The 15304-nt window shown below is 39.7% G+C and overlaps 1 protein-coding gene across 1 annotated transcript in view; it reads right to left on the bottom strand.

The window, feature by feature from the left end:
- Positions 1-13752: 13752 nt before the first annotated feature.
- LOC150078556 (microtubule-associated protein RP/EB family member 1-like) overlaps positions 13753-15304 on the bottom strand; it is a 128186-nt gene continuing 126634 nt past the window's right edge. The window contains exon 8 of the mRNA XM_090384982.1: positions 13753-14064. Within this exon, the coding sequence (XP_090241108.1) occupies positions 14002-14064 (63 nt within the window). The 3' untranslated portion in view covers positions 13753-14001. The remainder of the gene's footprint in view (positions 14065-15304) is intronic.

The raw sequence follows: 15304 nt of genomic DNA, 5'->3' as shown, positions 1-15304 counted from the left end.
TATATAGACACTTTTTTTGGTGAGTTGTTGGATTACAGCATTTTATTGGTGTATTTCACATTTTTCAGCTTCGGCATTTGGTTCAGGCAACAGTTTAAATTATTTTTCTTTCTGGCTACACCTGCCTCCAATTTACAATATTCAAAAACCTATATTTAGATTCGTATTCCTTATAGACATTTTTGACTGAAGTCACTACTGTCATCGTCCTTGTATACATTCAGCCACGTGGTTCTTTTGATCCTGGTTCTGTCTTGTGGTAATCATTCATTATGTTTGGTAATTTCATTGACGTTATCTTTTTCACTTGTTTTCTCCATCCATTTTCTTTATATTTCAACCATGTTTCTTTTGACTCTGGGTTCCATCTTACATTAATAGTACTTTATGTTAATTTAACTCTTTAGCAGTTCTGTCTATATACATTTTTCTTTTTAACTTTTCTGTCATGTCAACTGTAAAATACATGCCTAATTTATATATCCTCCTCTATACTCATCATTTTACTTATATCTAAACTATGTTCTAATCTAAATTTAAATCCTCGTTTCCCCTTAATTCACTTTATTAATTTTGCTTTGCTATGGCATGAATTAGAAACAGATTCTGGTGGCTGACATCTAAGATGCCACGTGTGTGTGATATGTGACAATATATTTTTAAATACTGTAACTATACTTTTTTACTTCTATATCTGTACTTCCTCCTTTTGCTTATCTCATCTTTCCCTTTTGTCTTCCCTCCTTTATTCTTTTGCTTTCTCTTCAACTTTCATTTACACACACAAATATTAAGCATATTGATTTCAAAAATCAAAAGTAAGCTGAACAGTTCAAATTTCACTTTTACTGTTAGAAATTGAAACTTGGCTTCAACATAACAGAAACCTAATAACTGATACAGTTAAGTAGGAGCACATTGGTGAACTACTTGAAGCTGATTTTGTAAAAACTAAACCTATATTACATTATTTTATAAAACTGTTTTAATTTTTTTAAAATTAAAGCACACAGAATAAAATTTCTTTTATGCTGATAATAAAACATATGGTGACTCTCAATAAGGCTGTATTGTTCTGATAACTCCCTAGGTTGCACTGGAGGCACCAGAAGTTGAATTCCTGTGCAACCTCGGGTTTGTGTCAATACTACTGGATGCTTCCTGCCTGCTAATATCAGAAGCTAATCCTAGGTTAAGCCAGGGAAAATCTCTTTGTTGATCCTGGAATGCATACAGTTGTAAGTATTGTCTTACTTACAACTTACGACTTGTAAGTATTGTCTTGCTTTCCTGTTCATGGGATCATCTCCATTTCTTCTCACTTCCTATTCTCTCTGACTAGCTCCTTTTCTTTTCCTCAGTGTAAGGATTAGCCTACTGGACTAGGTAATTGGCTTATTATCTGTGCTCTAAGTACAGATCAGTTGATCTGTAGTTAAGAGCACAGATAATAAGCTCCTCAATCCACCTCCTTATGCTGGATACTAGGAAGCCAGTCAACACTCCAACATACAGACCAATCCTAATCTCACAAATGACTTGGGAAACAGCTGTTTCATTGAAGCAAAGCATATATGGGGAAACCACAAGACACATGACCATACATGTAGCCTGGAGTATAGATCATACATGTAGTCCACTACTCAAATATTCCTACTGACAACTAGAGGAATTTCTAAGTTGTATTCATTAAAGGCTGTAGTTAGTTGAACTCAGTTGGATGAATTACTTTCTCCTGTGAGTTGATATTCCAGGATTCTCAGTCAATGCAAGATGCAAATGAAACCCAGAAAAACATTCAAATATTTTCCATGGCTCTGCCACATTGCACTTAAGGAACTAATAAAGAAAAAGATTCCGTAAAAAAAATAAACAGTAGACTACAATATTTATTAGTCATAATTAATTAAGCACATAACAAAACTGATAGGATTTCAACAGGATCCCAAAAGATTTATATTATTAGGACAAGGAGAAGTTTTGTTTTAATATCTGGGCTCCCTACCTGTTACAGAGCTCACTACTCTGCAAGCAATAAATGAACTTTGATGTGGGACACTAGAGTACCCAAACACCATATCCTCTGGCATGAATCCTGTCCTCCAAGGGTAGGAAGAACTTGGTTTCACACAGTAAATGCTTGCAAGTGAACCCACAAGCCATTCCAGGATGGTTTTGTTGAGGCATGGGACAATGTGGTATACTGGAGCTAGGTGTTCCTGCCTAGTGGTGTGCTTGCCATGTCCCCATACATGGCAAGCACACCAGATTAATATGGAACCTAGTCTTAACCTTACTTAAGTTTAGTCTGGAACCAGGGCCATGGATCCTAGTTGTCCTAATTTGAAGAACCAGAAGCATCACTAGCCTCAACATTTCCAGATGTCCACATCGAGTAGGGTTGATTGGTTTTTTAAGGATTTTTTGGTGCATTAGCATCTAAGGCTATAATGCTCCAAGTGAAAAAGGTGTAAAATGTAAAATTATAATACAAGGGCAACATTGTTTAATGTGATGTCAAAATCTCTGAGTAGCCTTTGAATACAAATACTGAATGGTTGATTGGCAGTCTGACAAGTGTTGTACAGATTTTCCCAACGTGGCCTAAAAAAGGGTGTCCATGTTGGATGGTCTGGCAGGGATTTCAGTTTCAATGCATACTATAAAGACAACTGATTACTATGAAGTGGTAACGAGGGCTCATTTGCTTCAACATATAGTCTCTGGACAGATGTATGAAATGTTCCAGTGGCAATATGGATCGCCTGATAGCGTATGGGATCCAGCCATCAGAGTACGCCAAGTCTAGTAGATGCATATACCTGGGACCGGTAATCTAATTTAGATGGCATGAGAGCATGATAGAGGCGCAATAGAGTGCATTGGTCAGCACCACAAGAATTTGAAGAGATTGTAGGTAGGATATTCACACCTCTCATGCACTTTGCATGTAGTTGACGGATGTGTTGTAGAAAGGTCAACTTTCTATCAAATATGAGTCCCAAAAATCTAGTCTCAGGTACTACTGGAACAGCATTTTGTCCAAGCCTCAATTCAGGTTCAGGGTGAAGATTGCACTTGGAGAGACCCTGAATCCATCATTCACTGTCCATGAATTCATATGATCAATGGCATGTTGCAGTTGCCTCTCAATTAACCTCATGTTGCAGAAGTGAGAGAATATGCTAAAATTGTCAACATAGAGGGCAAAGCTGGAGGAAGTACTGTTATGGAATTCACTTTGATGGCAAAAAGCGTAACACTTAAAACAGATCCTTTTAGCTAAAAGAGCGAGAGAGAGAGAGAGAGAGAGAGAGTAGATCCTACATGGACTTGGAAAGAACAACAAGATAAAGTTTTTAATAAAAGTTGGGAGATGATTAAGGCTGATGCTGTAAAGGGCTTTTAAAATTCCAAATCTCCAGGATGTGTCATATGCATTTTCCATATCGAAGAACATGGACCAAGTGTTCTCGCTTTAAAAATGCATCTTGAATGGAAGTTTCGAGCCCGATTCAATGGTCCAAAGTGGACCTATTCCTACGGAAGAAGCCGCACTGCAATCTGGAAATGAGCCCATTTGCCTCCAAATACCATATAAGTCAGGCATTGACCATTCTCTCCAGGATTTTTGTTACAGACAACTAATCAGAGCAATAGGAAGGTAATTCGTTGGGATCCTTTCCTGGCTGAGGAAAGGCAAGCATGATTGCCTTATGCCAGGAATTCGGAAACTGCTCTTCTTAAAATATTTTGTTATATAGAAAGAGCAGTTGGTCCATGCATTTTGCCAACAGATGTTTGATCATATCATAATGGATAACATCTGTTCCAGCAGCACTTGCTTTGGTAAGAGTTAGAGCTGTTTTTAACTCATCCATGGTGAAGGGCCGTTCCAAGTGCATTGGCTATGCAATCGGGTCTGCAATGACCCATCAATTATGTTCCAGGACCGACGAAGGTTGTGATGTATATTTCCTCTCGATTTTCAGGATTTTGACCCAGACAATTTTACTGCTGGTTGACTGGGTAATAGTGGATGATTCCTTTTGGCTCTGATGGCGAATATAGTGTGCTTTTGCGTGTGCACATTTGAAGGCTAAAAGCTGTGTTTCATAAAAGGTTTTTTATGAAACACCCAAACACGAAGGGTGCCAAAACGTATAGTACTTGGTACTGTGCATGGGCTGAAGGAAAAGTATGGGGAGGGGCAGGGATGCCGGAAACTTTGCTCTAGAGACTAAACATGGGTTTCACCACTTCAAGCCTCCAATAAGCAAAGTGGTGGGATATCGTTGAAATACCCACCAAGCTTTGTTTTGTGCCTTTTTTGCTGCTGTGCATTCAGCATTCCACCAAAGTTTTGGAAATGGCAGAAACCAGGTAGATGTTTTCAGAATTGTATAAATAGATCAATAGCAGAGAACGTATGAGTAGGCATTTGGAAAAAGGTGTTAGTTTTCCTACATTTAGAAGGGAAAGGTCATTGTCAGTGAGTATATGCTCTAGGATATGCCACCTTCCATCAACGTTGGCACTATCCTACAGGATGTTATGTCCATTGAAATCAAAGAGGGGTAAGACAAGTGTAGGCACTTGCACAATGAGATCATCACGGTCTTTCTGGGAGATATCAGCCCCAGGTGGAAAATAAACTGAACAGACTGTTAATAAGAACCCTACCGTAAGGCAAACTGCTACTGCTTCTATATTGGTGGAGAGTTGCTCAGAGTTATAGCAACACCCCCATGAGTAGGTCCATCCACGGTTCTGTCCATTCGAACGATTAGTTTGCAAAGGGAAGGGTTTTCATTTGCCTTCAAGTATGTCTCCTGTAAGCAAAAGCAACTGGCTCATGCTTTAGCAGGAGAGCCTTGATGCCATCATTGTTTCACCAGAATCCACAACAGTTCCATTATAGGAATGAATTTAGCCATTATTTTGGCTTGGTGGACCGATCAGGTGGCTTCCGAGGTGCTGAGGGCTTATTTTTGTGTCTTGAATTTATATTTTCTGGGGAAGTATGGATGCTGTCCAGTGTCCACTTCCTCTTCAGCAAAGAGTTCCAAGACTGAATCATCTTGTACCTCCTCCTTCTCGACAACTATGTTTTCTTGGATAGTAGGGAGTACTTTAACTTTCTTAATATTTTCTTTGGCAATTGCTTTTGTTACTTGTGGAGCATTTGGAGATACCGATATAGGAGTGGCAGCAGATTGGTCTTTCTGTGCAGGTTTTTGTGAGATTAAGAGGTAATGTGCAATGGAAGTGAATGACTCTTTTGGAGAAATGGTCATGTCCATCTGAGTTCCGATGGAACATCTCCCTGCTACCCTCTGGGTGTAGGTGGGTTTGTTGGTATTTAGAGGTTTCACCGCTTTCCTTGCCTTCCTGTATGATTTGTTCAGCTCTGCCTTCAGCCGTTGAATTTCGTTTTCTTCTTTCCACCTCTGGCTTGCTCATGAGTGGGCTGGATGTTCTCCGTGGCAGTTAATGAAGGTAGGTTTTGTGGCTGAACAGGATGTTGTTTCGTGGTCCTTTGCACCACAACGAACACATGCAAGGACTCCATGGCAGGCCATTTGAGAATGTTCATATTTCTGGCAGCGAAAGCACCATAAAGGATTTGGAACATATGGACAGTTGATTAAACAGCTTTTAATCTCATTAGGAGACATATGCGAGTTGAAAGTCACGATTATATTTCTAGCTTTAACAAGTTTCGCATCCCTATATGCATGAATTCTCTTAATGACAATAACTCCTTGCAGATTTCCTCCTCAGTAATGTCGAGAAGTTCCTTGTGGTGTCACCATTATGGGTATTCTTCCGATTGATGTTGCACAAAGTAGCTGTTCAGACTTCCTATCACTTTTAGTTTCAATTAAGAGGTCCCCAGAACAGAGCCACTTGACTGATTGAGGGGAACCTGCTAACCCCTCTAGCTCTTTCTGTACGAATATGGGTGACATTTTGTCAATCGGTTTTTCACTGGTTGAATGCATAATTAAAAAACTTGGGACAGGCCCTAACCTGATGGCATTTCAGTTCGTTGCCTCTTTGTAGCAAGTGTATCCATGTCTTCATATATATTTGCAGTTAGGTACCGGGTTTCGGCCTCTGAATAAATATGTTTATCAGGATTCATGAAGTTTTGAAGTGGTTCAGTGCCCAGGACAGAGGCCAAAGGGATGTCCACTACCTGGCATCCAATAAATGTGCTCGGGAGTTGAATTCCAGAGCTGCCCAGACACCATACCAGCACCGCTGCCAGCTTGAATTCGATCCCTCAGACCGTAAGGATAAGGGTGTGGCACTCACACGGTTGACCCTTGCAGGCAAACCTGGCTTGTCAAAGCAGGAGCCAAAGTGGTGTATTGAAGCTGGGCCTCTCAACCACCAGGATCTCCCCCCCCCCTTCTGAATTTCCATAGGTCACAGCACACGGCAAACACGCCAGATTCTACTGATGTTAGCCTGGAATCTAGGCTGTGGGGGCGAAGGTAAAGAAAGCCTATACGAGAAGCATGCAAAAGTTCGATGAAATTTACCAGTAAAAGTTTGGTTTGGGTTTTATTGGCGCATCAGCAACTGAGGCTATAATGCGCCAAATACCAGTCATATATAAAAAGTTAAAACCTTCAGTGACCTAAGTAGTTAGGCCACCATGTCGAGATGTAAAAGGAGTAAGAGTACAAAACATATGAACAAAGGAATGACAAATCAATTTTAAATACGAGTAAAAAGGTTTACTGATTTTAAAAAGTTAAAAACAGCAGACACATTGTCATTAGCATTAGCATTAGTAGAGGCATTTGATGCAAGAAAGCAAGCTTATGCAGCATCAGCCAAAAAAAAAAAAAAAAAACCCACTTCCACTTCACCCCTCTGTTCGTTCAAAATACCTGTCCAGCTGAGCCTTAAACTTATTTAGGCTATCAACCTCCACCACAAGGGATGGAAGTCTGTTCCACCAACCAACCACCCGCTGGCTAAAGGCAAATTTCCGTACGTCTATCCTACATCTGTCTTTCCTCAATTTGAATTTATGCCCTCTCAGGTGATTTTTCTGAGCTAGAGGAAGAATCCCATCAGCATTGAGCATGCTTAAACCATTCAAGGCTTTATACACCTCTATCAGATCACCTCGCTGGTGCCTAGTCTCCAGACACTGTAATTTGCAAAACTTAAGCCTTTCTTCGTAAGAGCACCCCTTTGTTCCATTCACTAATCTTGTTGCCCTTCTCTGTACTCGTTCCAGCAGCTCTACATCCTTCTTGAAATGAGGCCTCCAGACCTGTATACAGTATTCTAGGTGTGGCCTGACCATCGCCTTATACAATGGAATAATCACCTCCTTATCCCTGCTGGAAAAATTCCTGTATATCATTGACAATACTCCATGAGCTACTCTTGCAGCCCGTCTGCACTGCTCAGAGAACTTCATATCTGCCTGCACGACCACCCCCAAGTCCCTTTCATTCTCTACCACTGTCAGTGTAGTACCACAGAGTTGATACGTTGCTCTGGGGTTGCTGTTTCCCATGTGTAGTACTTTACATTTGTCAATGTTAAACTTCATTTGCCACCTCTCAGCCCATCTGCTCAACCTTTCTAGATCCTGTTGCAGCAGCATAGTGTCAGTAGTGTCCTTGACAACCCTGCCAACCTTTGTATCGTCTGCAAACTTGGACATTAAGCCCGATATACCATCATCAATATCATTTATAAATACAGAAAACAATAACGGACCCAACACTGAGCCCTGAGGGACTCCACTAATAACATCAGTCCACGATGAGCAGTGTCCATTGATTACCACTCTCTGTCTTCTCCCCCTCAACCACCCCTTTATCCATAGCAGCAACTTGCCTCCAATGTCACACTGCTCCAATTTGTATTAGCATTAGTAGAGGCATACGATGCAAGAAAGCAAGCTTATTCAGCATCAGCCCAAAAAAAAAAAAAAAAAAACCCTCTCCCATTTCACCCCTCCGTTCGTTCGAAATACCTGTCCAGTTGAGCTTTAAATTTGTTTAGGCTATCAACTTCAACAACAAGTGATGGAAGTCGGTTCCACCAACCAACCACCCGCTGGCCAAAGGCAAATTTCCGCACATCTATCCGACATCCGTCCTTCCTCAATTTGAATTTATGCCCTCTGAGGTGATTATTCTGAGAAAGATGAAGAATCCCATTGGCATTGAGCATGCTCAAACCATTCAAGGCCTTATACACCTCTATCAGATCACCTCGCCGGTGCCTAGTCTCCAGACTCTGTAATTTGCAAAACTTAAGCCTTTCTTCGTAAGAACAACCCTTTGTTCCATTTACTAATCTTGTTGCCCTTCTCTGTACCCGTTCCAGCAGCTCTACATCCTTCTTGAAATGAGGCCTCCAGACCTGTATACAGTACTCAAGATGTGGCCTAACCATTGCCTTATACAAGGGAATAATCACCTCCTTATCCCTGCTAGAAAAATTCCTGTATATCATTGACAAGACACCATGAGCTACTCTTGCAGCTCGTCTGCACTGCTCAGAGAACTTCATATCTCCCTGCACAATTACCCCCAGGTCCTTTTCATTCTCCACCACTGTCAGTGTGGTACCGCAGAGTTGATACGTTGCTCTGGGGTTACTGTTTCCCATATGCAGAACTTTACATTTGTCAATGTTAAACTTCATTTGCCACCTCTCAGCCCATCTGTTCAACCTTTCCAGATCCTGTTGCAGCAGCATAGCGTCAGTAGTGTCCTTGACGACCCTGCCAACCTTTGTATCATCTGCAAACTTGGACATTAAACTTGATATCCCATCATCAATATCATTCATAAACACCGAAAACAACAACGGACCCAACACTGAACCTTGAGGAACTCCACTAATAACATTAGTCCACGTTGAGCAGTGTCCATTGATTACCACTCTCTGTCTTCTGCCACTCAACCATCCCCTTATCCATAGCAGCAATTTGCCTCCAATGCCACACTGCTCCAATTTGTGCAGCAGTCTTCCATGTGCAACAGTATCAAAAGCCTTTCTAAGATCCAAATATATAATATCAAAGTTATTCCCTGCATCCAGTTCTTTTGTGACTACATCATAGTATCCAATCAAATTGGTCAGGCAAGACCTGCCCTTAACAAAACCATGCTGCGTCTGAGCTATAACTGAATTCTTGTCTAGATGATCCTGCAGTGCTTCTTTAACCAGTGCCTCCATTAATTTACCTGGAACAGAAGTTAAACTAACAGGTCTATAATTACTTGTGTCAGCCTTTGATCCTCCTTTGTGAATTGGGGTTACATTTGCACATCTCCAGTCTATGGGTACCTCCCCTGAGTCCAAAGAAGCTCTCATAATTATGGCTAGGGGTTTGCATACTTCATTTGTGTAGCAGTCTTCCATGTGCAACAGTATCAAAAGCCTTTCTAAGATCCAAGTATATAATATCAAAGTTATTCCCTGCATCCAGTTCTTTTGTGACTGCATCATAGTATCCAATCAAGTTGGTCTGGCAATATCTCCCATTAACAAAACCTTGCTGTGTCTGAGCTATAACTGAAGTCTTGTCTAAATGATCCTGCAGTGCTTCTTTAACCAGTGCCTCCATTAATTTTCCTGGAACAGAAGTTAAGCTCACAGGTCTATAATTACTTGTGTCAGCCTTTGATCCTCCTTTGTGAATTGGGGTCACATTTGCACATTTCCAGTCTATGGGTACCTCCCCTGAGTCCAAGGAAGCTCTCTTAATTATGGCTAAGGGTTTGCTTACTTCCTTTGCTGCCTCCTTTTATATAACTGGATAGATCCCATCCACCCCGGGTGCCTTTCTTGTGTTTATCTTCAACTGTTTCTCCTCCACTTTACTCCCAGTTATTTCAAGATTCTGTAGCTTACTGCTAGAGTTGAATACACCTCTGGCATTCCCCTCGCTGAATAACTCCTCATGTGTGAATGTCGATGCAAAATATTCATTTAGTTTGTTAGCTACCTGAGCAGGATCATCAACACTTGACCCATCAATATCAAGTGGACCAATCTGATTCATCCCCTTCCTTCTAGAGTTTACATAAGTAAAGAACTCTTTGCTGTTTTTCTTTGCATCCCTTGCCAAGGATTTCTCGTAATCTGCCTTCGCCTGCCTAACCTCCTTTGTAACTTGGTTGCATATCAACTTGTATCTATCATAGGCTTCTGTGTCATGTGTTAATTTGTATGTATCCCATGCATTTTTCTTCTCTGCCATATGCCTCATTAGTTCATCTGACATCCATTTTGGCCTAAAGCTTGAACAATATTTCTTAGTTGGTATGTAAAGCCTAGTAGCTTCCAAGATAAGTTCTTTGAATGCTTCTCATTTTGAATTTGCTGTTGGTAACATCATCAGTTGGTCCCACTGTATAGAATTTAAATACTGTCTCAGTCCATCGTAGTCGCCTTTACGGAAGCAATAACCCTTCCCTTTACCCCTAATGGTAGTTACCTCTTTGAGTAAATCCCACTTCAGCACACTGTGATCACTGCCACCTAGTGGTTCATTTATCTGCAGATTCTTAATGCATGAAGAATCACTGCTGATAATCAAATCAAGAGTATTACTCCCTCTAGTTGCCTCCCGAACATGCTGATGTAGAAAACAATCATCCAATAAATCCACAAAAGTCCTGCTAGTGTGTGAGTAACCAGCCCCCAAATTCCAGTCAATATCTGGGAAATTAAAATCTCCCATTGTAAGACACTCTGATTTACTGGCCCACTCTATTTCCCTGCACAGTTCCTTATTATACTCATCAGAGTCATTAGGCCTATAGCACACTCCTACTCTCAATTTTGATCTCCCAATGTTTATGTCCCACCAAACTGACTCCACACTGCACTGTCCAGCGATGTCAACTGGCTTCACTTTCTTGGTTTTTATGAGTTTCTTAACTAATAGCATAACCCCTCCTCCCTTCCTATCCAGTCTATCCTTTCTGTAGACGTTGTACTCTCAAAATTCGAGTTCTGTATTCCTTATATCTGTGTGACACCACGTCTCTGATATCCCAACAATATCTGCCTTTGATGTTTTGAGCAATACCTCAAATTCATCAAATTTATTTACTAAACTCCTAGCATTGGTGTACACGCAAGTATACATGCACCTATTTCTATTCTTAGCTAACACAACCCATGTGTTTGCTTGTACCGCAATGACTTCCAGCAGTCTCTGAAATATCCTGCATCTTGTTTTTCAGGCTTCTGCTCATTCCAATAGAAGCAGTTCAAGAATCTCTTTCACCTCTGCCAGTGGCTACTGTTAATCTATTCGTCTTTGTCTCCCCCCCAAGCTAGCAGTTTTCCGACCCATCTAACACTGCCTCGATAGCATCAGCAAATATTCTTGCACCCTTTCTATTTAAGTGTATCCCATCCCTGTAGAAGCAATCTCTCCTGTTAACAAGTACAGTTCAGGCTGAAAAAAATTCTACCCCTTGAGCCTTGCACAATCTTTCCAGGGCTGAATTGATCGACAAGGCTCTCATCATATACTCCCTCCTATCGTGTCTGGGCAGAATTGCAGACACTTCCAAATTCAACCCTAATTCTCGGCTTTTGTTCAACAGTGACCTGTACTTGTTAAGTAATTCTGCCGGTCTCCTACTCTTAATATAATTAGTGCCAACGTGTACAACTATATCACCTTTTGTGCCCTTAAAAGATGATATTCGCTCTACAACGTCATCAACCTTTGCCCCTGGCAGACATACCCTGGTCCTGTTCCACCTATCTTTTTTACAAAGCATGTTCCCCGTTTCCCTGACAATAAAGTCACCAACAACTACTAGTTCCTTCGGGACCAGCGCATTCTGCCTTATGGGGTCATTGTTGGATAAAATCTGACTGAATGTATAAGGCTCAGCCAGATGACTAAAAGCGGTAAAATAAAAATCACGTTCGTGTCTAAAACGTGGACACTCAGTTAAAATGTGGCGTATGCTTAAATAGGTGTCACAGTTCTCACACATAGGACAGTCATCTGCCCTCAGCAAAAAGGCATGTGTAAGATGACTGTGTCCTATGCAGAGGCGAGCTAAAACAACTTCCTCTCTGTGATTCCTGCGCAGACTAGACTGCCAATGCCGGATTACAGGCTTTATCTGATAGAGATTGTTTGTGACTTGCTCATGCCAGGATTGTTGCAATTGGGCCAGTACCTGGTAAAAGTACTTTGCCATTACGGCATTTGTATTGTTGCTCGCTCGGTAAACAGAAGGTGGGTGTTATCGGTCAGGAGGTAGAAAATGAATCCCACGGGAGATTGAAACCCTCCCGCAGTGGAGGGGGTAACCTGACCCTTTTTCTTTAGAATCACTGGTGGACTAATGGATAAATTGTTTATTAAGAGAAAAAAAAAAGGCAAAGGAAGCCCACATGAGAAGCACGAAAAACTTTTAAAAAGTTTACCGGTGAAACTACGTTACGAACATTTTTTACGACGCCAGAACTTCCAGTATGACTCTGTTCATGATTCAATTAGTGATTCTCAAGAGAAAAGGTCAGGTTACTCCACCTCCACTTTGGGAGGGGTTTCAAGCTCCTGTGAGCCCAGACCAATAACATCCACCCCTCTGTTTACCGAGCAAGCAACAATACAAATGCTGTTATGGCAAAGTACTTTTACTGGTAAATTTCATTGAGCTGTTGCATGCTTCTCATGCAGGCTTTCTTTATCTTAGCCAGCTGTGGGTGTTGGATCCCAGTGATGCTAATCTGGAGGACCAGCAGCATCACTGGGAGATCCCCTCAGCATGTACAGGTGCCCACATCAAGCGGTCACGTGGGGTTGCAAAGGAACAAAAGGATGGACAAAGGATATCACAATAAATAAATTTAAAAATTAACTGCAATGAAAAAAATCAGCAGTATACACATGATATAATTGTATTCAATAAGTTGATCTTTTTCATATTATTTAAGTATGAAAGAAGGTTGATTGTGTGTAACAATTTTTTTTTTCTGGAAATGACAGATTTCAGAATTAAATTCTATATCGGAGTTATGCCACTTTATACTATTGAACGTACAGAATTTTGGATGTTTTAATCAATCTTCTTTAATATCAGATTACAATCTGTGAAATTATGTGAAGGCTTGGAAATCATTCAGCACTTTTTACAATTGCCAAACAAGTATAAGAAACTTTAAAAACAGGCAATGAAGCTGCCATTGCTCTAGCCCAAAATACATTATGAGCAGTGAAAATCATATTTTACACACTAATAAGATATGATTTTACAGGAATTATTCTTATAGTTGCAGAACTATAAGTTATGAAATATATTACTGAAATAAATTATGAACTGTAAGACATTAAAAATAAAATTTATAACAGGCACAGTACAACACAATGTAGTTTTCAGAAGAGTGAAATACTTACCACTATAATTTATCACCTTTTCTAGCATTAGTGTATTTGAAAGCATTTGAATGATTAAAAAAAAAAACCCTTAAATCCTGCATTCATTTTAACAATTAGGTAATACAAAATAAACAAAGAAACTAGCACCATTTTGCACAAAAGTAGTTCACGTAATAACTGTATATATTTTCAATCTTTTTTGCAGTGATTTTCTTACTTTTTTTTAATATATAACAATTATAAAATAAAATGTTGATTTAAAGAATTAGCATATGAGCAGGTTAAATTATACTTCTTTAATAAATATATAAAATTTTATTAAAATCTTCATATCTCTAGATGAGAGTTCACTAAAGTATAATCACAGTGTATGACTGGAATTCAAAATCAAAAACAGACACCTTGCTTTCTTTTTAACCTATTCATTAAATAAATCCGGGAAATAAGTTATGCTGTTCTGAGCTTCTTTGTTTGTCAATACAAAATATAAATTTTTTTTTGAATGTTGCAGTAACAAGTTTAGTTAAAAGACATTTACATTATTTAATACAGCATTATGCTAAGGCACCAGGTTAGGATAAGTTGTGCAACACTTAATCGTCTTCTTTTTCAAGTATGCCACTTTCATCATCTGCATCAGGTACTGCAAAGCCATCCTTAAAAAAAAAAAAAAAAAGGTTAATTTATATAACTTTTTCATGAGCCTATTTCCTGATGTAAAAAAATTCATTTAAAAAATAAAATTATTTTCATAATTCTTGTACATGTGGAACACAGCCATAGCCTGTATATAGACATTGAGCAAATTAAGTTATTATATGAGGTGCATTCAATAGTAAGGTCTCCAAACTTATTTCTTATAAAATACACAAGATACAAGCCATTTTTCAATGTAATCTCCTAAAATGAACAACATTTATCCACACTTTTCTTCCAAGCTGTGACTGGTTGCTTGTTGGTTAGGAAAAGCTTTGCCATGATAGGCACCATAACTGAAAACAACCAAAAGTCACTAGGTGCAAGGTCAGGTGAATATGGAGAATGTGGGATGACCTCAATTTTGTTTACTGTAAAAAAAAATTTCACCTTAGCAGCATGATGGGAAGAGCACTGTCCTGTTGGAATCTGATGTAATTCTGTCTGTGTAAATGTTTCTTTTCAAACTCAGGGAGAAACGTTTTCTTCAGAATCTCTTCATATAGGTTTCCTATCACTGTAGTGCTCTTGGAACAAACGTGTAAGTATTATTCCATCGATATCCCAGAAGACAGCGACCATAATTTTCTCCACACTTACAGAAACATCAAGCTCTTCAGGTAACAGTGACAGTATGTTTTCATTGAACATATTGACATTTGGCTTCCAGATCAAACAGTAAAATCTGGCTCACCCATTGTTTGCGATTGAGAAGAAACAGGCATTCACTGAAGCATCCTGAGCAAGTACTGCTTCCTACAACTTGACACAAAATGCCTTTGCTCTGAAGAAAGCTATTGTAGAAACCACTTGGTTGACAGTTTGAATACTGAGATCTTTGTGAAGAATGGTACAAACAGAGCCAACAGAAAGGCCTTGAACTGTTGCAATTTTGATATTATATATTTTGATATTATATCAATAACTTTGATATTATATATTTGGATCTTAGAAAGGCTTTTGATACTGTTGCACATGGAAGACTGCTGCACAAATTGGAGCAGTGTGGCATTGGAGGCAAATTGCTGCTATGGATAAGGGGTTGGTTGAGTGGCAGAAGACAGAGAGTGGTAATCAATGGACACTGCTCAACGTGGACTAATGTTATTAGTGGAGTTCCTCAAGGTTCAGTGTTGGGTCCGTTGTTGTTTTCGGTGTTTATGAATGATATTGATGATGGGATATCAAGTTTAATGTCCA

Source organism: Mastigoproctus giganteus, chromosome 11 (genome assembly GCF_048544385.1).
Source record: "Mastigoproctus giganteus isolate SK-2022 chromosome 11, ASM4854438v1, whole genome shotgun sequence".
NCBI lineage: Eukaryota > Metazoa > Arthropoda > Arachnida > Uropygi > Thelyphonidae > Mastigoproctus > Mastigoproctus giganteus.
Note: the sequence above shows the minus strand (reverse complement) of the source record. Positions and strands in the feature narration are given on the sequence as shown.